The sequence below is a fragment of the Ascaphus truei genome, chromosome 5 (assembly GCF_040206685.1).
Source record: "Ascaphus truei isolate aAscTru1 chromosome 5, aAscTru1.hap1, whole genome shotgun sequence".
Classification (NCBI taxonomy): domain Eukaryota; kingdom Metazoa; phylum Chordata; class Amphibia; order Anura; family Ascaphidae; genus Ascaphus; species Ascaphus truei.
Genome location: NC_134487.1, coordinates 274864271 through 274891023, shown reverse-complemented (window position 1 = coordinate 274891023; position 26753 = coordinate 274864271). Strand labels below are relative to the sequence as shown.

Sequence of the window (26753 nt, the reverse complement as noted above, 5' to 3'; positions counted from 1 at the left end):
ATGCAGCACAGTTTGATTACTTTTCTTTAAATTGCTCTTTTACCAATTAAAAGCTATAGAGAAATGCAGGGAGGTCAAACGGATCACACAGAAGTCAAGTAGGCTGCTCCCAGTAGTCATACAGGGATGCCTGGCCAAGCAAACTCCAGATGTACAGTATAAAGCCTCCCTGAGTTACAGAAGGCAAACATACAGCAGAGAGTCCCGAGGTGAACAGGGTTATATTGACTTTGAAAGAGATGAGTAGTCTGCCTCTGTTTATATAGTAACAACTCAGGAAGAGTTGGCTTGGGGGGAGAAAAGGCATATATATGGGGAAGAGACAGCTGTGAACCAAAGCTGTATTATATGCAAAGGAAGCCATGAGTGACTCATTTAAACATTCTATTCTCTCTTCATGATACCTTTCCCAGAAACTCTTGTGCATTATATTTAAAGTCATTGGAAAACACTGCGACATCATGAACCTGTCTGTGAGTATTTTTGAGCTGTGTCAAAAGAGACACAGAAATGCAGCAAAAAAAAACCAACAGTTTTTAATAAACCATGAAAAATCCAGATCAATATTTTTTTTAATGATATTGCTTTAGATCTTTCGTTCCCACCCACGTATCCTTTCTGTTTGTTTTTTTTTTTCTAAATCAGATGCGCATATCCCTGTATTATCATTTAAATACCTTTCAAATAATCTATACTCAGGCTGCACCCAGATGCATCTATGAACATATAAAATAAAGAAAAAATAATAGTAAATTAAAAGAGGTAAAATACATAAATAAATACACACCAGTGAGTCGGTTGGTTGACACGTTTGCAGACATTATGGTAGATGGCAACAATACATTTTTTATACTGGTATGTTAATACTGAGAACCCCGGTGTGCAAACAAAATTGCTAATGCGTGATATATGATGTCCCAAGATAGCATTGATATTAGCTTTTCTAGGAATGATACAGAATAATCATGTCATTGTAGAATGAGCGTAGCAGTGTGTGTGGGCGGCCTTTTTCATTTGGCTCTGAAAACAAATACAAGTTCTTTTAACCCCCAGCCTCGCCACAGAGATTTTGCGCATTGAAGTTATCCCTAGCAATGGGTTAAGTAAACTGATATGAGACTATCTAGAGGACAAACATTTCATGTCAAAGCAGAGAGGTAATGAAAAGTTATTGATTAGTTATAAGCAATGGTTCCCCAGAGCTCTATAAAAAATAATCTGCTGAGCATTGAAAAACAATGATTTTATGTATGGGGAGCTATTTTTTATACTCAAAGGTGTAAATAACCCTATCAGTTCTATAGCAGAGGAGGGGGTGTATGGAGTAGCTAGTGGCATCTACAACTAGAGGCAATGACATACTATAGAACCTGTTATTTTTAACCAGCTGAATGCAGTCATATGTCTCGGTTCAACATAGTTTGTTGCTGGGAGTGGATGCATGAATCAAAAATCTGTTAAAGGTGTAGATCAGTGTTTTTCAACAGGTTTTCCCCAGGTATCTCTAAAGGGTTCCCTGCAATTTTCAGGTAATTTGAAAGTTGTACCAAATACAGAACAATTTACAAGCCATCTGATCTCAGAAGCACTATTAGAGAGGGTTGGGGTTCCTTACAATGTATCTGATCTCAGACGTACAATTCAGGGTTGTACCTTCTATTGAAGGCTAACCCGAAGAAACATTTTTACATTTATTTATCTTATTTATGTATTTCTCTTACCGGCGGCAGCATCTCCCGGCATCACCTGGCATGATCTCCCCCTGAACTGTCAAGTCAGTGTGGCTCCGCATTGTTACATGGCGCGCATTGCCATGACAGTGTGACGCCTCTGCGTCATGCGGCATCAATTTACCATGTCAACAGGATGCCTTATGGCGCAGAGGCATCACGTGATGCCCTGTTGTCATGTCAATGTAACACCGCATGACGTTACGAAGTGTCTCATTGTCATCGCAACTGGCATCACGTGACATCACATAGCAACCCGTTGTCATGGCAATGTGGCGCCATTTGACGTCGCGCTGCCATTTTGACAAGATTTGCAGGGGAAGATGCCGGGAGATGTTGCCACTGCCCGGAGATTTTTCGGGTATACCCAAAGCCCAGAGATACATGGCCAAAACCCATAGTCTCTGGGTCAGATCCGGAATGGTGGCAACCCTGGTGCTATTAGAAAAAGTTGGGGTTTCTTACAATGCCTCTGATCTCAGAGACACTATTAGAGAGGGTTGGGGTTCCTTACAATGCATCTGATCTCAGACGTGCTACTGTATTAGAGAGGGTTGGGGTTCCTTACAATGCACCTTATCTCAGACACGCTATTAGAGAAGGTTGGGGTTCTTTACCGTGCATCTGATCCCAGACGCGCTATTAGAGAGGGTTGTGGATCCCTACAATGCATCTAATCCCAGACGCGCTATTAGAGAGGGTTGGGGTTCTGCTGAATTTCACAATATAATTATAGTGTACCTTAACCAAGAAAAGGAAAACACAAGTGTAGATATTAGATGCAGAGAAAATGAGCTTGTCACCTTTATCTATATAAATGTTTGGGGATGGGGGAGACCAACCTATTTTCTCTTTGGCTGGAATTCTTGCAGTACAAAGGCTGGAATAGTCAGGGTGTTTGCCTACTTACTGTATGTGGGTGTGATAGAGTTGATAAAGTCAGTAGAGTACTGTCCGGCTGGTTTGGAGTTTTGTTGCTGCAATTATTGTTGCTGTTGAATTGCACTTGCTTTAAAACTCCAAACCAGCATTAATCATCTGGGCACTGACTACTCTACTGACATTCTGCATTCTGTCACTGTGTCACGGGGACTCCAGGGGCAGGTAGGACCTGGATGGCCAGAACAGTAGGGAAGGCAAGGATTGTTGGGCTCACAGGCTGAGGTCGGTGGCAGGTGGCAAGCAGGCTCGTCGGGGTCACATGAGTAGAAAAATACCCGGGCGCTATCTCTGTGTAGTGTGTATATAAAGGTGGATATGAAATAAAGTAAAAACAAAAATAAAAAAGGGTATGATACGGCCTTTAGAATTCACGTGTTTTCTTCTGATGCCCTCTTGTGTCTCGAACCCCAACAGGATCAATCCGGGACCCTTGGTAGCAATGGAAAACAAAGAAATGGGGGAGCACTGTGTGAGGGAGAGTGGAGGTTTAAAGGAGGTGGATCTTCTTAGCTGGTGATCAATAGGGTGAAGTCACCTCAATTGATTCATCAGTTTAGGGATAAGCTCACTGGGCGGGAGAATATATACATGCAGGTGTATATAGAGATAAATATATCACACTTACACGGACTTGTGTAGTTCTATTACATCAAGGTATCTTTACTCCCAGCACTTTCTTCTGATGTGGGTTTACGTCTGCCTTGTTGTCGTCTTGCACTGGTTCTGAGATGTTCCACCACAGACTTAGTGTGTTCTTCCTAGAGGTCTCCCTCTCACAAGAAAACAGCAGTTAAATCAATGCTGATTATATGCAAAATAAAAGCTGAGGTACGAGGAGGGTAATGGGGGTTTAATAGTACAATATCCATCACTCACACGGGCTAATGTGAGTGTTTTCCATCGTCGGGGTCACAGGCAGGGTTCGGGGGCAGGCGGCAAGCAAGGATCGTCAGGGTCCAGGCAGGGGTCGGCGGCAGGAACTGAGACCAGGGAGCAGGAAACAAACTGGGACAAGCCAGAAGATAGGCAAGGGCCTTTAATAAGTACCGGACTCGATACAGAACAGAAGCAGAAGCATGGGCATAAGGAGTCAGGACACAAAACAAAGGCAAGGGAGGAACACGAAGGAGGAAACTATAAGGACAGAGGACAGGAGCAACAAGAGGAGACAGACAGAGGAACCCCAGAGCAGACAGAAACAGCAGCACACCCGGTGGACAGACAAGGGAACTGTGGCTGGGAACAGGATGTCTAGGAAGACTCTGACACCGTGAGCTTAAGGTGGAATTAAAGAACAGTTTTGTGATATGTCCATATGGGTTACTTGGTTTATCATTGAGTTCCTGGGATCTACCAGACATGCAATAATTGTTATTGGTAAACATAGTAGCAGTAGTAATAGTAATTTTTTATTTAAACTTAAATTGTTCACAAATATGGAAAATATATCAACAGAAACCAAACATAATAACTAATTTGTCAAAAGATACGTATTTAACAACAAAATGTTCCCCAGGTCCAGAGCTGTGAATCATTATCTAATAGTCTCGGTAACAATAGATAATTTTTTACTTTGATGGATGTAAAACCTACCTTTATAGAATTATTTCAAAAATGATTTAGCTCTTCAGTACCAGCTGTTCAATTTCAAATGGAATGTATTCTCCTGTTTTGGTTTGCATCTATTAGTTATCCACTACGATATCATTGTAATGATTATTTTTACAGTTTCTGTATATTTATTAATATTTCTTTGGTTATACGTCCTCTTTTAATGAATCGTTTCTCCTGGGTCTATCCCCCGTTCTTTCTTCTCTATTCTCCCCATTACAGCCTAGCAGCTTCCAAAGAAGTGGGAGCATCAGCTCGTTCTGCTCCTAAGGTAATCCTGTCTCCTTCTGATTTCCTGGATAAATTGATGGGGAAGATCTCAGGATATGATGCCCGAATTCGACCCAACTTCAAAGGTGCCACCTGATTTTGTTTTATTTCCAAGGGTGTAGAAATGGTCCAGTGGTGTTGTCACATTGTTATTGTTCCCTATAACTGCAATGTTCAAAGCAATGGCACTTAACACATCTTCTAGGCCCAAGGTTGCCAACCAATCTAGAATGCCATTAAAACAGGCAGATCTAAATAAACCTATCCTGCTGGGATTGTAGCTAGTTGTAGCTTTTTTAAACAATTACATTGCATCAACCAATATAACAACATATTTCAGCCTTCTAACCATCAACAGCCAAGTGATATCACTAAGGGGGATATTACTCTGACCATCCCCACTGACATTGCAAATGCATTCAATGATTACTTTGTGGGGTGTGCTACTAACTTATTAACGAAACTCAACCAAAACCACAAACCTGAATCTCATCCTGGGAGTACCCATATAGCCCCAACACTGCCCACAATTTTCAATTTGGCCCAGTATCCGAAGAGGAGATTACATAAGGGCTCCTCAAATTAAAACTAAGCAGCCGATGTGGACCTGACTTACTACAATCTAGGTTCCTAAGACTTGGTGCCCCAGCCATTGCCAAATCAATTGCTTCCATAGTCAACTCTATCCTGTCTGCAGGCCACATCCCTGAGACCTGGAAAACTGCCAGAGTTGTCCCAATGTTCAAAAGTGGGGACAAAAACACTGTCTCAAACTACAGGCCAATCTCCCTTCTCCCAATCCTATCCAAAGTCATGGAAAAATGTGTCCACTCCCAATTAAGCGATTACTATACCAAGACAAATTTCCCTAGCCAATTCCAATCTGGCTTTCGCCCCAAACACTCTACCGTAACTACCCTGCTAAAATTTTGCAATGAAATCCAGTGTGGAATGGAACGGGGTCAACTCACTGGTGCAATATTCCTAGATTTTGCAAAGGCTTTTGATACTGTTGATCATGCTATTCTGCTTAACAAACTCCAGAGCTCTGGAATAGGGCAGCATGCTTTAAACTGGTTTCAGTCCTACCTATCAGGTAGATCCCAACATATGTCCATCTCAGGCTCTAACTCCAACCCCCTGGATATCACCTGTGGCGTCCCGCAACGCTCTGTTCTGGGGCCCCTACTCTTCTCAGTGTTCATTAATGATATTCCCACAGCTTGCAAGGAAGCTTCAATACACATGTACTGCTGCGACACACTTTATTCGAGCAAATACCCAGTATCTACCTGGCAGATACCTGGAATGCGCCGCTCCTCACCTCTGACAAGCCCCGTTGCGTTTGCCTTCCCAGCCTGGGTTCATGCCTGGCTGACGGGCGGCTGATCTGTTAAATGATAATGATTAGGATTTAATAGGCTGCAATGCTTCGCGTGTCTACCAGATGGCATAAATTCATGAATTGTAATGCAGTATATATATATACTGTGCAGTATTGCAGCCAGCGGGAATAAAATGCTTCAATCCCTGCCTGGAAAATAAAGCAATGCACTCGGGCAGAAAACAGTCACAAACCTCAATATACCCGAGTATACCCGAATTCGTGGGACTAGCCGAGCTCGAATAAAGTGTGTCGCCAGTGTATGCAGATGACACAATCCTACATGCGCACAGCCATAGCCTCCCTGACCTTGAACACATACTTCAGTCTGACCTTTTGAGACTCGAAAACTGGATTTCCCACAACAAACTGTTTTTAAACACTGACAAGACTGTAACAATGGTATTTTGGACCAAGACTACATTTTTCAAGCTTCCAGTGACTGAGCTCCAGATCAGAACCATTGCTAACACCACCCTAACTCCTGTTACTAGTTTTAAATACCTGGGCATATGGTTTGACTCCTACTTAACATTCGGAATGCATATTGATACCCTGACATCCAAAACCTATGCCAAACTAGGTGTACTTTACAGGTACAAATCCTCCCTAAGCCTGCTGGTCAGAAATCGTATCGCACAGCAGATGCTAATGCCAATTATCGACTATGGAGACATAGTATATGGCTCGGCACCCCAAACCCACCTTGGCAAACTTGACACCCTCTACAATTCAATGTGTCATTTCGTTCTCCAATGCAACTACAACACACATCACTGCGAAATGCTCAAAGAACTAGATTGGACATCATTCGAGTCTAGGTGCAAAGTTCACATTTCCTGTCTTGCCTTCAAATACTTTCTGGGCAAGCTACCGATCTATGTGAACAAGCTCCTCACCCCTACCACATGCAGCACTTATCATCTGAGATCAGACTCCAAAAGACTGCTCATGGTCCCAAGGCTCAACAAAGTATCCGACCGCTCCTCCTTCTCTTACCGTGCACCCCAAAACTGGAACAACCTACCGGAGACTCTCACATCCACCACCAGTTTAAGTTCTTTCAAAACTAAGGCTGTCTCACATTTTAATCTGGTCTGTAACTGTTACATACGCCTATAATATACATCTTCTGTAACTGTGCATGCAATGTATTGTATATAATGTATACCCTGTTCATTTATGTAACTGTATTTGTAACCATGTATTATTTGTCAGATTAACTATGTCCAGGACATACTTGAAAACGAGAGGTAACTCTCAATGTATTACTTCCTGGTCACCATTTTATAAATAAAAATAAATAAATAACTCCTTTGGTCGCCACTAGTGCCCAGTCTTAGGAGAGGAATGGTGCCTGGTTCACTTCAGTCCTGCATAGGGCTGAACCTGTAATCTTCCTGGTCATATTCATATTGCGGTAGATTATGATCGCCTGATTATCACTTGCTGATTAGCTTCTCTCTCATTCATGGCAGGTCCTCCAGTGAACGTAAGCTGCAATATCTTCATTAACAGCTTTGGATCAATTGCAGAAACCACCATGGTGAGTAATGCCTTGTTCACACGTGCTACAAGTCACCAGGACTGGGTGCAGCGTGTTTAAAATGGGCCGCCATGTTTTATCAGCCTTATACCGTTTTTGCATCTATGTGCTACAGAATTTACCAAAGCAGTCTCTATCCAGTGAAGTTGACATTTATTGAAATACACTGAGTGTAATGCGTTCAAATAAGTACAGCTCAGCCCCCTTATAACGCTGTGCTTGGTGGCCAAAGAATCACATCGCGTTAGAAATAATGTACAATTGTATGCATTGTACAATAAAGTATTTAAGATACCAATAATCGTGTTGAAAAGTATTCATAAATACGAAAATTGGGAGCCATGCTTGCATCGCGCTATAAGCGGATCCGCGTTGTAACGGATCGCATTATAACGGGGTTGAGCTGTAGTTAAGGAGAACATTAGACATGCAGAGTCTATTTCCCACCACACTGTATTTTGGTCTGTGTCAAACTTGAAAAATGATAGTACATAAAGCATATACTGTACACAAAATGCAATGCACTAAATGTACTATCATTGACCCATCAGACACTTTTCAGGGATTGTTAATAATGTTCTTACTCTTAAATAAAAGCTGAAATAAAGGAAAAGAATTCCTATTCTGGTGTACATCTTGCTGCATTGTATTTTTTGCATATAGTTAGCTTTATAAATATGGTGCAGTTGGCTATTACTACACTACACTGTTTTATACTCAAACTAAGGTGTGTTTGCTAATTAACAAGTCTGTTGAAGAGTCTCCCAATTCTGATGTATGTTTGTATTAGTTCAATTATTGGGGATCTATGTATCAAGGCAATTTTGGTGCTAGATTGATCATCGTTCTCCTATTGACTTCAATATGATAAGGTTTGCTCTATATTAACTTGTAATTTGGGGAAGAGGGTTGGTATGCTAAAGGTATTGAGGGGTCACTATATATATACATACATACATACCTTTATATATATATATATATTAGTTGCATTATAATGGGAGCTGTCCAATTCTGCATGTTTATACATCATTTTTACAATACCTTTTGCATCGAAAACTCTTCCAGGTCAAAGATAACTTATACTTATCTCTCTTATATTTGAGGCAGCTGCAATCAGAAAATTGTGCAGTGCATCAAAGCACGTTTTATTTGGGCTCTGTCTTCCTTTATGACAGCACCTGACCAGAGAAGCTTTGGGTTTCCCTGTAGCAGAGATGCCCGAGCCAGCATAGCATAATGAGCGAGCAAAGTATAGACACATGGGGATTAATCGAGCATATTGAGTAAAGTCTCTTGGCTGCAAAAAAAGGCAACATTGGAGCACAACAACATAACCATATTTATAAGTGTTACCATCCAAATCAATAAGATTTTTTTCCTTGTTGCAGTTTTTTTACTCCAGATTTGCAGCACTGAGACTTTGAAAAATAGACCCCCTTTGTATCAGTCCCCCACCTACACAACAGGGGGGGGGGAGCACCAGATTTATCAAACAAAAATATGATTTTGAAAGTTGTGTAATTGTATTTTTATTTGATAAATTTGATGTTGATTTCTGTTCCATTTTGGCCCCACGTGGAGCTTTGATACAGAACTCTCGGAGACCACAGAGAGGACATTTACATAGGAGACATGGAACTAGGGACAATTGGGGTAAAAAAAAAATGGTGGCCTAGATCCACAAAACTCAGTGAAATCAGGGCGCATAACATGAATTTACCTTAAACAGGAACGGACAATAGTTTCCCTGAGGCTAACCCACATCCTCAAAGCAAATGATATGCTACAATAATGAGCATTCTAAATCTCTCTATCATAGGCCTAACGTAACGTTATTAAATATAAAACTAAGTTACCTGCCAATAATGTACTATTAAGCATGTCTTGGCACTACTCCGATCCAGACCATGAAATAGATATTTAACTCAAGTTGAGAAAGAGAGGAGAGGTAAATAAGGTCGGGCTTATAGTGCCGGCGACGGCGTGCACTTCTAGTAAGCGCGACAAAGCGATGGGGCGACTTGATTTTTAGAAGCCGGGAATATTTGATTTTTCAGGGGATGTTGCTTCATGTGACAGCCCCTGAACCAATCAATGCCCTGGTCACCCGCGACGCCGCCGCAAAGCGAAATAGAAACGTTTGCTAGCGGCGACGGGTGACGTCACGCGTCGCGGTCGCAGATGGCCTAACACTGGGAAACAACACTATGATCTTTCAATTATGCCTAACCAGACCCTGTAAAAGCCTTCTTTCTGGGTCAGGGTATGAGAAGCACTATGTTTAGTTGACCTAACTAGCGTAATGTTGTGTCCCTACGTTAACCTTAACCCACTCTTGTGGATATGTGCTGTTGTTGTAGCGCCTCATTTGCATGTGATTGCCCCTAACCCGCTCTTGATGGAGAAAACCTCACTTAGCGTTATGTTATTAACCTTGGAAGATGCCCGTTTAGACTTAGCATGACATTACGTTGGGTTAACATCGCGTTGAGTCACTTAATGGAGCTTTGTGGATCTGGGCCAAAAAGCATAACTATTCTGCTGTATCTCCTACAGCATGGGTGCTCAACTCCAGTCGTAAAGACCTCCCAACAGGTGAGATTTTGAGGATATCCCAGCTTCAGCACAGATGACTCAATCAGTGGCTCGGTCTTCGACTGAGCCACTGATTGAGCCACCTGTGCTGACGCTGCGATATCCTTAAAACCTCACCTGTTGGGAGGTCTTCACGACTGGAGTTGAGCACCCCTGTCCTACAGCATCAATGCATCAAATCTCTCGGCGAGTCGCAGCAGAATGAATTAGGGAGGGGTTACATTAACCACATGTAAATAATGGCTGATGACAACACTTTGCATCTGTGTATCATATCTTAGCTACAAAAAACAGACCGCTCTGCATCGAATGTAGAAAACGATCTCTTGCATATGATACAGACTTGAGCAGAAAATGATGCAGCGCAATAAAACAAACTTCTCTTTACATTTTCTCGATACACCAGTCCCAGAAATTGCTGGTAAACAAGGGGGGATTTGTGTACTTGTTTCACAACATTAGATGGAAGTTGCTTGCTTATTTGGGAACCCCCGAGGTAGCCTTCGCCAGTGCGCGTGGGAGAGAGCTGTATAACTTGGGCTGGAATCAGAGAGTTATTGATGTTCTGTGATAGCAATAAAGTGAACATTCTGTGCTAGCTCTGACTCCCTGGGATGGCAGTTATTAAAAACGGAAAGTTTATGAAAGAGTGAGGAAAAATCAATCAGCCCCTTGAATCTTTTTCTTCACCGGGTGCTCAATAATTTCTTCTGTGTTAAAGAAAACGGCATGCCCTGATGGCACTCATGGATGTAAAACAGGGAGGTGGAACCCTACCAATATCTCCTGCTGTTGATAGGTTAACGGTGAAGTCTCATGTTGGAGCTGCAATGAAAACATAAAGCCATTTGTCATTTGTTTAGCATCGTTCCAAAACACATTTTTTTTTTTTTTAAATACATCCATTCTTTTTTCCTTTCTCTATTGTGATCTAGCAAACACACCAGCTTGTTAGCTTTAGATTTTCAGGGATACAAACATATGGCTTCTCTGCCTAGGGAATTATGGTTTTGTTCTTGCTGTTTAATTATTCTATGCAAATAATTTCAAATGTAAGAATACATTTTGACAAATAAAATGGTCATAGTATTTTTTCTTTCATAATTTTATTAGAGAATTGAAGTAATAAACGCTTTTGTGCGGCAACTTTGGAAGTTTGGGAGTAATCTGTCTTCTTATGCAACAATGAAGCAGTCAATGGCCCTTACTCTGTAAGGTTTCATAAATGCAGATGAGATAATGTGCTATCGCCCCATTGACTTCAATGGGGCTTTCCCTACAATAACATGTCATCTGTGCTTATCACACTTTACAGAATAAGGGCCAATGTCTTGTAAGAATCTCCTTAATGGAGAAAGATATGGTCATTCATGTCCTAAATACATTTCATTAGAACAGGGGTGCGCAAACGTTCTGCGCTAAGCCCCTCTGCCTGCTCTCCCCCCAGTGTCACGCCCCCCTTACCTTTAATCCGGTGTCAAATGATGCTGCGGGGTCATGTGACTTCACGTGACCCCGTGGCGTCATTTGACGCCGCGTTGCCATGGCTATGGGCATAATTTGATGTTGCGTTGCCATGGCGGCGCGTCGCCCAAAGCAAGCAGAATTTAGGTTAGTGAGTTACAGACAACTCGCGCTGAAGAGGGCTGGGCCTCTGTAACCGTCACGTCCCCCCCCCAAAAAAAAAAATCTCACGTCCTGAAGCAGGGATATCCATAAAAACTGGCCTGCTAGTGGCCTTTGAGGACTGAGTTTAAGATCCCTGGTATAGTGAGATGGACACACAAAATGGACGATAACAACCTTTGGACTCTGAGTACAAATGTTGATATATGTAATTACATAGTTCTGCACGAAACGTTCCAAAATCATCTGAAGGCATCTAATCTAATGCTAGAATCTAAATCAGTGCTAGCATTCTGCCACACTAGTGACTCGGAATCCTCAGAGTGTAAGCGTAAGAGTGCATTCACACTTCAGGGTCATTATAAGCAGTTAACAATGTCACTATCCTCGACAGGCAATAAGAGTCTGTTTAATAACTAGAAAGATGGTATAGGGTTAGGAACAAAGGACTTTCTATTAATGAACAGTGACTTTCCTTAATAATGCAGCCATTATTATAAACCAACAATGTTCCGTAACTAAACCTGAATAAAGTGCGCTGAGTTCACCCAAAAAAATTAAGAATGACAGATGGGATAATGACTTTAACAAAGAAACCTGACACACAGCCTCTCACTTGCTCCATTTTATGTCCTTTAATCAAAGAAGAGCTTTCGGGCAGACAATGTTACGCAGTCCTATTAAGGCTCATCACGGCATCTCAAATAAATGAATTTGGTCAGTTCCTGTGGTTGTGTGGGTGAAGGATGGATATGAAAATTATATTTTTAGGAACAGAACATTTAAATATTAAAGTCAGCAAGAGGTCCATGTATCATCCTCTGCCGTGGAGACAGTGAAGATGAAAGATCCTCCCCTTATATTCTTTGCCTCCTTGTCCAGTGATGGTTTTAGCAGGTAAAATATATGACCACTTCAGTGCGGTACAGACTACATTTTGACACAGATTGGACGTTTAGTAAGATATTCCCATAAACGTCTTAGGCCGAAATCATACTGCAAGAGTTGCTGCGTGCATGCGTGTGCATGGGTACACACAAGCTTACTCTGGCTGTTTGGCATATGAGTTCTCCTACTGCTTGCGCAACTGCAGGCGAAGTAGCGAGTTGACGCGGCTGCGTTTTCAAAAGACAAGTGTTTTGTCTTTTGACGCGGCGGCCAAGCAACGGCCATGTCACGGTTCAGCCAATGAGGGCAAACCAGCTGTGTGATGTCATGGCCACTCCCCCGCCACGCCCCCCATCGCCTGAACTTCGCTTTCCAGGAGAGTGCACAGAGTGCTTGGGCTACAGCCGCGCGGCACGGCAAGCGCTGGCGCTCAACTGCGTGACGTCACATGCACTAGGCTGGAGGAGAGCTGGAAGCGATTGTGAGGCGTGGCGGACGTGTCACGCAGCTGGTTCACCCTCATTGGCTGAACTACTCACGTGACGTGGCCGTCGCAGGAAAAGAAAACAAATTCAATTGTAGTTTTGAAAAATGCTCACGCGGTCGCTCTGCAGCGCTCGCGTCATGCACAAACCATGAGCACCTTCTTTGATTGACATTAAATTGTTCCAGCGGAGCTGCAGCGTTGCGCGCATGCGTGCTGCCACTATAATCGCCACTATAATCGCAGCCTTATGTAGTAAATAAACGTAATTATTTCTGCACCACAGCAAAGACGTAACAAAATTTCCTGTACCCCAACATTTGATAAGTGTATCAAAATGTATTTACTTATACTTATATCTATATCTACTGTTGCCCTTTTTAATTTTAGTTAATTGCATTGTAACAAAAAACTATTTAGTGTTAATATTGTGGTTATTTTCTCATTGCTTCTGTTTCTCTCTAATTAAGCAACCGGTGGCTTAGAATCAGCAGGAGTGTGGAGTGCTTAGTACTTAGTAGGAGTTTGGGGATCATTAGTTGTAGCTGTTCCATAAGTTAGGAACTGTCTCCAATAAATGATTTCATGCAATGAAGACGGAGATATGGACACCCTTAGGCCATTATTCAATATCCTGTGAAGAAGCTTCCTTGTGCTGGAGAAGATTTTAGTCCCATTCATTTGAATGGAGTTGAACTATTCACCGGCCCTGGGAAATGGGTTTACATCCACTGAGATGGGTCCCTAATGAGAAAGAGGAAAGGAAGCTTTGATAATTAATTAACCTAAAGCACTGTACAAGCAGACCCAAGGCACTTCAAATTTATGAATGGAACAATAATTAAATTTTATTCTAAGAGTTACTGCCAACACATTTCAATTGGACATATTTTTCTATTGGGAAAATGTTAACAATTAGAACAGATTATGGAGTGAGAATGAAATTCCCGCAATGAGGTGCAGATTTAATGCCATAACGGCTAAGCCTCTCACTTTGACTACGGGAAGATTTAAAGTGAGTTTATCATAGCATAATCCCTACTGTATGAGAGAAACGTAGCTTCAATATGCAATCCTTCCAAACGTCAACCACTATTAGAAGCATTCAACATTTATTGATTTTAACTTCCTGTAATAACACTTGGTAGAAAAAAAAACATTACAAAAACAGGAGCTGGTCTTTACAATTCCCAACCACTTCCAGATATGGATCTCTTGCCTCCAGACAAAAATACAATGTGTTGTATTTAAGGAATAGAAGACATAGGTGAGTATCACAGGCGACAGCATAAAAATGTTGATGACATAAAACATTTTCTTTTGAAAAATACAGTATGATTGAAAGAATCTTTAAGCCTGAGTAATACACAACATGTGCTATGCTTATGGTTTGGCAGCAAATAATGGCAAGTTTACGGTATTGCCAACCTACAGTACAGTACCTCTTTGTAATGAGGAGATAGATATTAGCCCATTTCTGGTTCTTCAACTCTAGTTCATAGGTGTAACGTGCAAAACTGTCCAAAATGTTAATCATATATTTTTGCCTAATTTTGATTCCCTGCGAAACGTTTAGCCAAAGCTCAAATAATGGCTCCAAATAAATAAGCTTTGAGTGAAATTTGAAGTTAGGTTTGCAATACAAAGTCACCGTGACTGGCAATTATCTCCAGAAGGCTTTCATTATATACAAGGCACTTTGGCGTGAAGTTATTTATCATTTTATGTTCCCACTGCTTTTGTTTTAGGATTACAGGTTGAATATTTTCCTGCGTCAGCAGTGGAATGACCCCCGTTTAGCTTACAGCGAATTCCCAGATGACTCCCTGGATTTGGACCCTTCTATGTTGGACTCAATTTGGAAGCCAGATCTGTTCTTTGCTAATGAAAAGGGTGCTAATTTCCATGAGATCACCACAGACAACAAGTTGCTGAGGATCTTTAAGAATGGCAATGTTCTTTACAGCATACGGTGAGTCCGAAAGCATCTGATAGATGTAGAGCCTCCCAACCTCACATTCCTGTCCCTCTTCATGTTTTCCACCATCTTCACCACTGCCCCTCTATACATGGCACATCATGTTCATTCAAAGTTCCTTGCGCTGATGCCGGAATAAACATGAAACAATGCTTCTGTTCTTTGTTGTAGATTGACTCTGACATTGGCCTGTCCTATGGACCTGAAGAATTTTCCAATGGATGTTCAAACTTGCATCATGCAACTGGAGAGCTGTAAGTTACTTGGGAGTTATGGAAACACCACATCTCATGTAGAACTTCTGATTGATTTGACCTGATTGGGACACATTCCTTATAATAAAACCAGACTAATGTAGTGTAAGAAGTCATGATTGGAATTGAAATACTGCTCCTCGTGGGCAAGGTAGTACACATTGGCAACAGAAGGGTTTGGTTCTAGGCAGATAATTGCACATGTGAAGTGGGATACATATTGACTGTAATATGTGGTCAAACAAGGAGTATACTACCCCAAAAATATAATGGCTGTCGATAGTATATAAACGCTCTGTATTGACTAGGCAGGGCCATACTGCCTTCGCCCGTGCGGAGGCGTTCGCCTGTGTGACATCACCCGCGTGAAGCGTGTGTGTTTTTTTGTCCATGCTAGATGCACCATAGGGGGCAGTTCATTGGGCGAACCGCTCACGTGACCTGACCGTCGTGCTTATTTCTCACGCAATGCACGCCGCCTCCTGCTGCAGCCCGCGTACACCTGTGTCGTCCATGGGTGTGATCAATGCCTTAAGGCAATATGATTGCGCCCCGCGTGGACATCTCCGTGCGGTCTGCAGCAGCATGGACTTAGCCTAAGGCTGCATCCCCCGTGCCGCTGCCCGCGCCAGTGTGGTGACATCATCAACTCTCCAAGCATGAGCGTTCGGCTGTCCGGCAACTTTTTCGGTAAGCACGAGCGGCAGGGTGTGGCCGAAAAATTACTGCCGCTGATTGGCTATGGAGGTCACGTGACCCTTCAGAATGCCTCAAATTAAATGTTATCTGTCTTGGCTAGCGCCTGCGAGCGTACGTTCACGGGCGCGCTCCGCCGCGTGAGCATGGCCAGAAAGATTAAAATTGATTGTGCTGACTGCGCTAAGTGCCAAGCGCGGTCAGCAGCAACGTGGACGCAGCCTCATATGACACTGGTGATCTGTGCTTTCTTCTCACAGTTGGCTACACAATGAATGACCTGATATTTGAATGGGAGGAGGTGGGTGCCGTGCAGGTTGCAGATGGGCTTACCCTGCCTCAGTTCATCTTGAAGGAGGAGAAAGATCTGCGATACTGCACCAAGCATTATAATACTGGTCAGTAGTCAGCAACATAATCAGCCCCCACCTCATTCAGTAAGTGAAATAGCTGGAGCAGAAGTTCATGTTCTAGGGGAAAATCTCCCCACCTAGAAACTAACATGCTGCATTGTATAATGATTTGGAATATATTTATACACTTCCAATAACAAAGACCCTTCTTAAAAAAAAAAAGCTCCAAGAAGTCCCACGATTGACCATAGCCTGGTCTGCTGTGTTGATTTTGTCAACCCCTGTAATAATGAACCAGAAAGTTCTTCCCCAAAGTGGGAGATACACACGTGTTTTTTGGGGGGGAGTGGGGTTAGATGGAATTTGGGTTATATTTGGCCCCAATTATTGTATTGGATAAATCTTATTTGGAAGCTTTAGAAGAAGGATGATTGATACATATAATTGTAATATGTAATACATACATTTTTTCTTCACTTCTCAAGTAGTATAGCAACATCAGAACTTTGTAAGATACTTCAGATGATCAATCAGAACTTTATAAGATACGTCTTCCTCTTTAGGTAAATTCACGTGCATTGAGGCCCGTTTCCACTTAGAGAGACAAATGGGTTATTACCTGATTCAGATGTACATCCCCAGCCTGCTCATCGTCATCCTATCCTGGGTCTCCTTTTGGATTAACATGGATGCAGCGCCAGCCAGAGTTGGGCTTGGTATCACTACCGTACTGACCATGACCACTCAGAGCTCTGGATCCCGAGCCTCTCTGCCAAAGGTTTGAAGCTTGCTTACATACCTGTACCACATATGTAACATGTTCTGCTGCCAGAAGGCTTGATATATTGTAGAACATTGTGCAAGAACTATCATCCAATAGTAGGCATATAACTGATGCATAATGATTAATTAAACGTATTGTCCAACACAGGACAGGGCATATGTGTACAAAGCAAAAAAGTAGTCTTATGCATCCCTATATAAGGTTAGCCACATGCACAAATATATGTTTCTTCCTCTCATTTTTCAGTCTACCTTCCCACTTTTTCTCTTTTCTCTGATTATTTCCTTTTCGCACCTATCACAATGTTCAACTTTATTTCTCTCATTGATTCTCCCTGATCCCCCTGAAATCGCTCTCCCTTGTTGGCATATTCCTTTCAATCCCTTCTGTTTATGCTAGTCCTATTTTGATCCTTGCTTTATTTGTTCCCCTCCTCTCTTTCACTATTCTCATTCCCCCCTTCCATTCCCCAGCTTTTGGGTGGGATATTGATAGGTGTGATCTTCCCATAGCAACCTCCTTCTGAGTCTGCTTTCTACTATGCCCCCTGAAATATACCTGTTTATATCTCATGCATTCGCTCTCTGAATCGTTCCTTGAGTCTGCATCTCTGTTCACCAGGTGTCCTATGTCAAGGCAATTGATATCTGGATGGCCGTATGCCTGCTCTTTGTCTTCTCTGCTCTGCTGGAATATGCAGCGGTCAACTTTGTATCTCGTCAGCACAAGGAGCTTCTGCGCTTCAGGAGGAGGAGGCGACATCACAAGGTAACTTCCTATGTTCCTCAAGGAGTAGCACCTGGAGACGTCCAGGAACCCATGTGAGTGCAGAATTCAGTGTAGATCTGCGTAGATATTTGTCAAGATACAAGCTATTTGAAACATTCCATTAATGGACTAATGCCCTGCAGGTATCTCTGGCATCAAAGGGTAAAGTTATGTTTAGTAGGTTTCCGAAGCACTGAAGAAAGTATTGACAAAGGTGCTTCAGTATTGTAGCAATGGAGAGACTATGCAATGTTTCATTATATTCTACCAATCGAGATAAAAGCAGCATTGCAACCTACCCCTTTATTCAACAGATAATTTTTTCCATCAGAAGAAATTATATATATATATATATATATATATATATATATATATATATATATATATATATATATATATATATATATATATGATACTCAGACCAAAGGGCAAATTATTAGTGTATTGAAAATACATTAATAGCAGTGAGGATTCTCCTTAGCAAGGCATCCACCGTAACCCCATTCTTTGCCAGAAGGATAATGTGCAAAATTATTAATAATAGCTTGGCAAACTTTTGATTTGACAGGAATGCCTCTAATTATCCCACTTTTAACTAAGAGCAGAAAACAGGGCATTTGTGGTGGTACCATATGAATGTGTCTAGGCTAAGTGGACCAGTTTTCTGGTTGGTTAATGTCATTGTATAGTGTCATACATAATCCAGTACCCAAATTCCTCTCCATGTCCATTTCCTTGTCAAACCTCTGCTGTACCCTTCCTTGAACGTCTGACCAGGTGAGACGAGTTAGTGTAAACATCTGGGTGGGGTGAATGAGGGACATGGGATGGGTGAGGGGCATGGTGGGGACGGGTGGGAGGCAGAGGCAAACCAGGGGATATATGAACTGAAAAATGTGAACACTGAGAACTTAGTTGTTACAAAATAATATTATTTTCAGGATCTGGCTTTCTGGTCAGCTTTCAGGGACATGTTACCAACAAAAATTAAGTATAGTATTGTGGAATAAGTCCATGTGATGCTTGGTATCAAATATAGTGAGGGTACAATCCTAAAACAGTTGGTATCTTTCAGAAAGGATGAAGAAGAAACTTACACTGCCCAAGTATGTGGTGCAACTGTTTGGTAGTCATCACATGGTATTTGAATTCCCAATTTCCCTATTAACTCATCGAACTATAATAATTATCCCCTGCTTTGCACCTGCATATCATCTCTGCATGGCACCCCTCTACAAGGCTCCTGTAGATACAACAGTAAATTGCAAAACAGACAAGGGAAGATAAAGAAGTGCAACCACATAACCAAAGGCATTGTGACCCAAAATTTAGATGTTTCTGAGAACGGCTACAAATTCCAACTAGTTCTACGCTTGGTATAATATTATAGATCTAAGTCACGTACGTGAAAAAAAAACCTTCCATATTTTGAGTTATTACAGAAAAGAGCACCCGATCGGCATCACTTTTAGCTTCAATCTCCTTCACAGGAGCAAGGTTAATGTATAAGACTATTGTATAGCACCGTTGTAAGCCCACTAGAAGAAAGTGCAAAACCTAAGGACCCATCTAGTAATTCCTTTCCCTCTTTGTAACCTTTAGCTTTGACTTGTGAAGCTGGTTTTAAGGATATCCCTGCTTCAACGATTTCTGAGCCCCTCATTGAGCTACCTTTGCTGAAGCAGGGATATCCTTAAACCCTGACCTGTTTGGTGGCCCTTGAGGACTACCGTTGGCCACACCTGGTATAGACTCATCCCAATATTAGATTTGTGATCTATTTGTGCGGTTTGCTTTTAAAAGCATTTAAATCCGGAAAGTGCGGTCTTTGCTAAGGAAACCTCAGAGCTTTTCTAGGTTCAGTTATGTATTCCAATTTAAAGGGCTAATTTTCAACACACGACCAGGTGAATCAATAAGGGAAAAAAATCACTTGAAAGCAATGGGAAGTTTTTTCCTCGGTATTGCACCAAGGAATGTTTGATACACGGGGGGAGATTCCCTACGCTCCAATACATGTTAGTTACCTGTAATTTAAGTCAAGGGCAGTTAACGCAAAATCGAGCTTCAATACCCCTTATCAGAGCTTAGTGAATCCCAGCCAACAGGGCATATATACTAATAAGCCATAAGAAACATTACAGTCCATGCAAGTCAAAGTGCCACATGGCTAAGCTGCATTATAAATTAGCACTGTCTAGCAATTATGCCTCATGCTCTTTGGGTCTCACAATGTGCTGTGACTTGGAGATAAACTTTTGAGAAATTCTGCTAAATATTCTAAATCAAAATAACCTAATTCCCAATTACATGATGATTTTACATTTGATTTGTCCATTGTATAATACAGCAGAGGGGGGACCACTCTCCTTGTTTACTTTTCAGGAGAGATGTTTCCCCCCCAATAAACCCCCTAAATGTACTTATGTGGTTGTACCACTGGGAGGACAATGAGAATAGGGGAGTGGAGATGAGCCTGTTGGAGAGGGTGCAGGGTCCCTGTCTTATTTTAAGTAGAGCCCTGTGGTCAATCTCTTGCAGGAGGATGAGACCGGCGAGGGGCGGTTCAGCTTTGCTGCCTATGGAATGGGACCTGCATGTCTCCAGGCCAAAGATGGGATCTCGGTGAAGGGCAATAACAACAACAACCCCACAAGCTCTGCCCCTCCTGCCTCCAAAACCGATGATGAGATGCGCAAGCTCTTTATTGCCCGGGCCAAGAAGATCGACAAGTTTTCAAGGATCGGATTCCCCTTGGTCTTCCTCATCTTCAACACCTTCTACTGGATCATATACAAGATTGTGCGCAAACAGGATGTCCACGCGCAGTGAGGAGGGCGCGGGATAGGGAAGGAGAGGGAAGAAGAGAAGCCCAAATGAGTGGGACAGGGGGAGAGGGGTGAGAGATTAGGAAAGGTCATAGGAGGGAGAGGCGAGGTGGGGTAGGTGGGGAGGGGTGGGGGAAGAGGACATGGGGCATTATAGAATGGGTGAGGAGTTAGAGATGAGTGGAGGAGAGAGGAAAAGGAAGAGAGGGCTATGGAGGGGTAAGATATAGCATAGATGCGGAGAAAGGAGGATAATTAAAGTTAGTGGCAAGCTAGAGAGTGAAAAAAATAGATGAATGAGAAAGTATGAGGAGAAAGAATCAAAGACACTCTATAAAAACTCTGTATGAAGTCTGTGCAATAGCAATGCAGAAATGCATGATTTTAAGAATGTGGCAATATCTATTTAAACATTCAAGGATTGGGGCTTTTAAATCCATGATGCTGGGGATCGGTGATGGGAATGTATATAGCCCTTAAGAGTTTAGGTTTGGGGGGTGGGATAGAGTTGGCTGGTAGTGGGGAGGTTCCAGTGAGCCCTTTGGACACTACAGTAAAGTACGCGGGTAATATATGTAATATATGCAACATATACTCATGCCTAATTATATTGCAAAATGCACACAGAATAATCCTAGCTCTTTAAGATTTTAGTTAGCTGTTAGCTTAGACTTTAACTTGGGCTCCGTGAGCCGTGGTTTATGGTGTTGCATGGAAGTATGGGACATGGCCATGGGTTTTTGTTTTTAAAGCACGGGGCACCTGGGAATCAGTGACATGTAAAAGGCTTTGAAATGTGCTGACCTAATAACTCCACAACGAGACTCTTTTAACCAATTGCAGGCCGCAGTCAGCAAAGGGGAGTCAATACAATAGTAGTGTGGCAGTCCAGCGAGGCTTATTATCAAAGTCTCCCGGATGGAAGGCAAGTGCAAAACCAGCACCATATATATCAAGCCAATATAAATCCTAATGAAAGGAATTTAATTTTGTCTTCAACAAATCTCATTGTTTTAGCCTTTGAGATTTTGACGACTGTACATGTACATCACACTAGTAACATCAGCTCTTGGGGTAAGGTGCATTGATAGAGACAGGATTAGATAGTTTCCAATGTTGGTATGATAGGATTCTCCTTTTAAGTCCAGTTAATCCTGGCACAAGATACAACTGCTTCACTCAAGCAGCTGTACTTGTTAAGCACTTATTCTCTCTCTTTGTGGCGCGAAAAAGGAAACAAGTAGGAGCCAAATCGCTCTACAATTCAGAGACAACCAGTCCAAGGTGTATTCAAGTTATTAGTCCTTAAAGTAGCGTTACCTCTTGTTTTTAATAGGAGGGTAGCAGCGGGTTTTTGGAGCTCAACCGCGTTGATTTCAGCACCGAGGACTCCCTGCTTGACGAGATCCATACAGGGGCTGAATGTGACAGCCCCAACTGGGCATGACATATGTCTGTTTAAAGATTCCACTGGCCAATAGGAAACCACAACTGTATGCCTTGTGGCTTCCTATTTGCTTGCGTGACACAGACCTTTACAAACAGATATGAGATACCGGCAGAACCTTTAGAGGCAGGTATCTCGGGGGAGCAGGGGGTCCAGAGCTGAAATGAACACAGTTCAGCTCCCAGAGACCCCCTGCTTCCCAGGTGAAATATGTATATTTTTTATTGTGATGTTTTTTTTTAACGAGCACCAACTCTTAGCACTGTTCAGTAAATGTGGAACCCACTAGTTAATATATGCAATTATATGCCAAGAATTCAAATACATATATGAAGATTGGAACTGAATACACTGAACTTGAAAAGAGTTCAGGAGGTCTTCCAGCTTTTCACTGTTATCTCTTTAATGCGTCAGGGAGAAAAGACAACAATGGAACTCTATGGGGGATAATTGGGGAGTGGGAACAATGATAAAGAAGTGTTCTGATGTGTAGGTTTTAGTTCAATGCATTTGGAGCTAAAGTCTTGATGATATGCTGTGTACACACACACCAGGGTTGCCACCTCTCCTGGTTTGACCCGGAGACTACGGGTGTTGACCACGTATCTCCGGGCTACGGGTTTACCTAGTAAACCTGCGGATGGCGGCATGCGGTGGCGTTATCTACCGGCATCTTCCCCTTCAACTCCTTTCAATATGGCCGCGCGGCCTCAAATAGCGCCGTGTTGCCATGTCAATGCCACGTGACGCCCTTTGCCATGACGAGACACTATGTGATGTTGGCATGGCAACGTGGCACTATTTGACGTCGTTCGGCCATATTGACAGGTCGCAGGGGGGTGTCAGGAGGATGCCAGGGGACGAAGATAAGCGCTAAATTTAAAAATGTTGTCTCCGGATTAGTCTTCAGTAGAAGGTGGCAACACACACACACACACTCTCTCTCTCACTCTCTCTCTCTCTCAGAACCTATGCTATGCACCATTATTCTTTTAGTTTGCATATAAGAAACATCGCCATACAACGATTTGTTGGCAACTTTAGAGTATAAGTTTGTTATATTTCTTGTCCCATTGTAATAGAAGGTTTAACTTGCAAAGCAATGAGCTGCAGGCCTCACTGGCAGCAGAGAGGGTGATGCTCCGTGACTTTAAACTGCACAGCATCTTCTGCAGTGGCTACAGCAGCTGAAGTCCTCAGCTTTTTTCCCCCCAGAGATGCCAATGTTCCCTCAATCCGATTCCGCCTACCTCTGTCTCTCACACTGGAAGGATCACCGTCTGGTTCATATCTCACGCTCCAGTGAAAGACATCTGGCATATCTGGTCACAAGGAAGTGCGATAGGGTGAATGTCTTTCTGGAGCGAGTGCGATTCAATCATATGTAACTCAGTACGTTTGTCTGTACCGTTTGCAAAGTCCTGCACCAGCAAAAAGTGTTCAAAGACTAGGCCCAATCCCAAGAATGTAATCATAAGGAGCCAAGAAATACCTTGTTATAGGGCAGTGTCACCTAACTTGAGTGATGACTACGCCCAAGTTAGGATATTTACCATAACTCATTGTTTAGTTATTCATTCTCATGATAATGTGAGTTTGTTGTGACACGCACACGATTTTACATTCCTTATATATACATACACTCCATGCAATTAAAGTAGTAAGTAGTAAGTACAATATGTCTTCTGTTCAAACAATATCAATTTCAGCATCTTAGAAAACAACTGAAATAACAAGAATCAAACCAAAGAATTCATATTTTATTGCATAAACAGGATATGCCACAGAACACTATACATGTCAAGTTTAGTCATTTTTCAGGGGAAGTGCTAGGAAAAAGGTAAAGTGAGCCTGAGTTTATCCAGATACTGTGAATGAACCACCGCAAAATCCACAGTAGATCACTTGCAAATTAAAAGTAATTCTGCCACCTTATGGCAAGTCAGTGCCCTGCAGGAGTAAAAACTGCTCCCCATCAGTACAGCACTGAATGGATAAATGGATATATGGTGGTTAAATTGTTATGATAAGGGGTGGTAATTCTAGATATAATCCTATTCTACTAAAACTGCCATTTTTTTTTCTTCCATAGAAAATTGAATGTTAAAAGGACTCCTTTCTGCTCTGTTTGTATAACAAACATCTTAACCCTCGCAGGGCCAAAATGCCTGACATGGTCACATGGCCCTGGTCCCCACCCCACTGCCTTGAGCAGGAGAGAGATGGGCCTACATGCAGAAGAGTGGTGAAAGGGTTAAAGGGGCTTTGCCACTATATGTGAAAGAGTTGTGCCATTGTGTGATGATACACAGTAACTCTAGGGTTAGTCTTTCCTGATCGTGTTTTATAATGCAGAACTTCCTGTATCATCTCCGCCTGGGCCCTGTAGTGTTCAATTATCAACATAATTGGCATTATCAAATTGAGATACATTACCACCATGGAATCCTTTAAGGAAAATTCCCATTTAGTAACATATATTGTAGTTGTAAGCAAGATTAATTTAACCAGTTTTTTTTTTGTTTTTTTTTAGAACTCAAGACATTTAAAAGTTTGCAAATTTAGGACTGAAAGCCCTTCACCAAACACATTAAGAAATAGATCACGATATACAGTACACAATACTAGTACTAGGGGCGGGCTCAAACTTAAAAGGGATGTTCAACATCGCGAGTTCAAAAAGTAAAATGCAATTGGCTCCCTTAGAAAGATACATTTACTCTTAAATTAATGGTTTTACTTATTTGTATCTAATGAAAATGAATGTGCATCACTTCTTGTTGGGAACAATGGATTCAAGCATCTTAGTTACTAATGATGGCACCATAATTACGTTGCTAGCAAGGTACCTGGGGCTTTGACGACTGCCAGGCAGTCTCGGCCCAAAATACTTTAAAGATTGTAAAAACCCTTCAACGCATAATGTCTTCCATGGAAAAGTTGTGTTTTCAAAAGGAAAAATATATATTTTTTATATACGCATCAAATTATGTGTTGGCGTCAATCAGCTACATTTAAACTATTATGGTCGATTTTTGTCTTGGACGCATTATTTTTTAAGTGAGAAAAGATTGTAGAAACAATTAAAAAGCAGGAGTGATCAGGGCAGAGTAAGGTAGCATGTTTGTTAGGGATTCACAAGTAATGTGATATTTAAGAACCCTGAAAAATAAATGTTTTACATCAGTGTAGTTCAAAAACAGAACATGACATGGTCAGACTGGAACAAGGGGTGTATTGCTTTTGTTTTCTGATTAAACCCCAATGCTTCCTAATCAACTTACAATCCATAGCAATTTAATGTCCCCCTTTGACTCTGCATGAAGTTTTAAAGGGCATCTATTTTATTTAAAAATAGATTTTTGCATTAGTAAAGCTTCAGCTCCTCCATATAATATGGTCAATTTCAAATCTATGGGTCTATTTATCATAGACCCCACCTATTAAAAACCAGCAACAGATTTAGCACAGAAAATGATACATCTACCCGCTTTGTAGCTCTCCAAAGCATAACGTTGCCTGCCTTGTGTTTATCATTAAACAATGAAGTCACAATGCTCTAATTTGATGGAGGATATAGACATTTTAAACTTTTAAACCCAGAAAGTGGACGCCACATAAAACCATCGTGATACTATTTGTCCCTTCTGAAATATTTCAGCTCATCAACAGATAACAGAGATATATATCTCTAGCTCCCGTGGGGTCCAAAGCAATCGAGCCTGTGTGCATTTTGGGCTTAATAAATGTACCTCTTTGCTTTTATCTCTGTGTTGTGCTGGTATTATAGATCTTTTGTGATCTTACTTGACTATCCCATATCTCCATTACTGTGCACCACGACTGTCTCTTGTAAGGCTCTCTACCCAATGTGGTCACAAGTCCCCACTGGTAGTAAAACCTTGATGAACTGTACCCACAATTTGTGCTTTGTGCCCTCACTTATTATCCTAGGGTTGTGCAATATAAAAATATTTCCCCCGGAAACAGTCAAAATATATAATGATAAAGCATAAAAAATTACTGATCACAAAACTGTAGAAAACCTCACACTAAAGAATTAAACGATATAAAAGTATAAATTGCCGTTAGACATTTTACATTAAGTAAAAACACCATTACTCACTAAACGGTGCTAAGCTTTAGCCTGGTCACTTGAATGAGACATAAACTGTGCTAAAACTTAGCACCCCTTTAGTGAAGCTGGGCCTAAATTAGGGTGGGGGGGGGGGAAACAGATTAAGGGGTTTATTCTGAAAAAACTGGCACTATTGCACAGAAAGCCCAATTAAAGTCAACAGGGTTTCTAGTTTACAAAATAAGGGCCATACTCACTATACTCGTAACTCCCATTCAAGTTAATGAGAGTTACGGCATGCTAAAGCTTAGAACCCTTCAGTGAAGATGGGCCTAAGAGGGGACAACCAAAAGGTAAAGTCATCATCTGGGGAATAAAGGAGGGGAGCAGCAATCTTCAGAAAAAAAGGGGATGGGAACGTCTGCTTACCAATATTAATCAATATACAAACATTTTACTGAGCCATCATCCTTGTGGCATTTCTACTGTAG

The 26753-nt window shown here is 41.8% G+C and overlaps 1 protein-coding gene across 2 annotated transcripts in view; it reads left to right on the top strand.

Moving 5' to 3' along the window:
• GLRA1 (glycine receptor alpha 1) overlaps positions 1-26403 on the top strand; it is a 48520-nt gene extending 22117 nt beyond the window's left edge. The window contains exons 2-9 of one of the 2 annotated variants that reach the window (XM_075602137.1): positions 4506-4639; positions 7416-7483; positions 14825-15048; positions 15226-15308; positions 16265-16402; positions 16921-17135; positions 17763-17909; positions 20451-26403. In XM_075602137.1, coding sequence (XP_075458252.1) covers positions 4506-4639; positions 7416-7483; positions 14825-15048; positions 15226-15308; positions 16265-16402; positions 16921-17135; positions 17763-17909; positions 20451-20741 — 1300 coding nt within the window. In that variant the 3' untranslated portion in view covers positions 20742-26403. Of the gene's footprint in view, positions 1-4505; positions 4640-7415; positions 7484-14824; positions 15049-15225; positions 15309-16264; positions 16403-16920; positions 17136-17762; positions 17910-20426 lie in introns of both variants that reach the window. The other variant, XM_075602136.1, reaches the window with a different exon arrangement.
• The last annotated feature ends 350 nt before the right edge of the window (positions 26404-26753 follow it).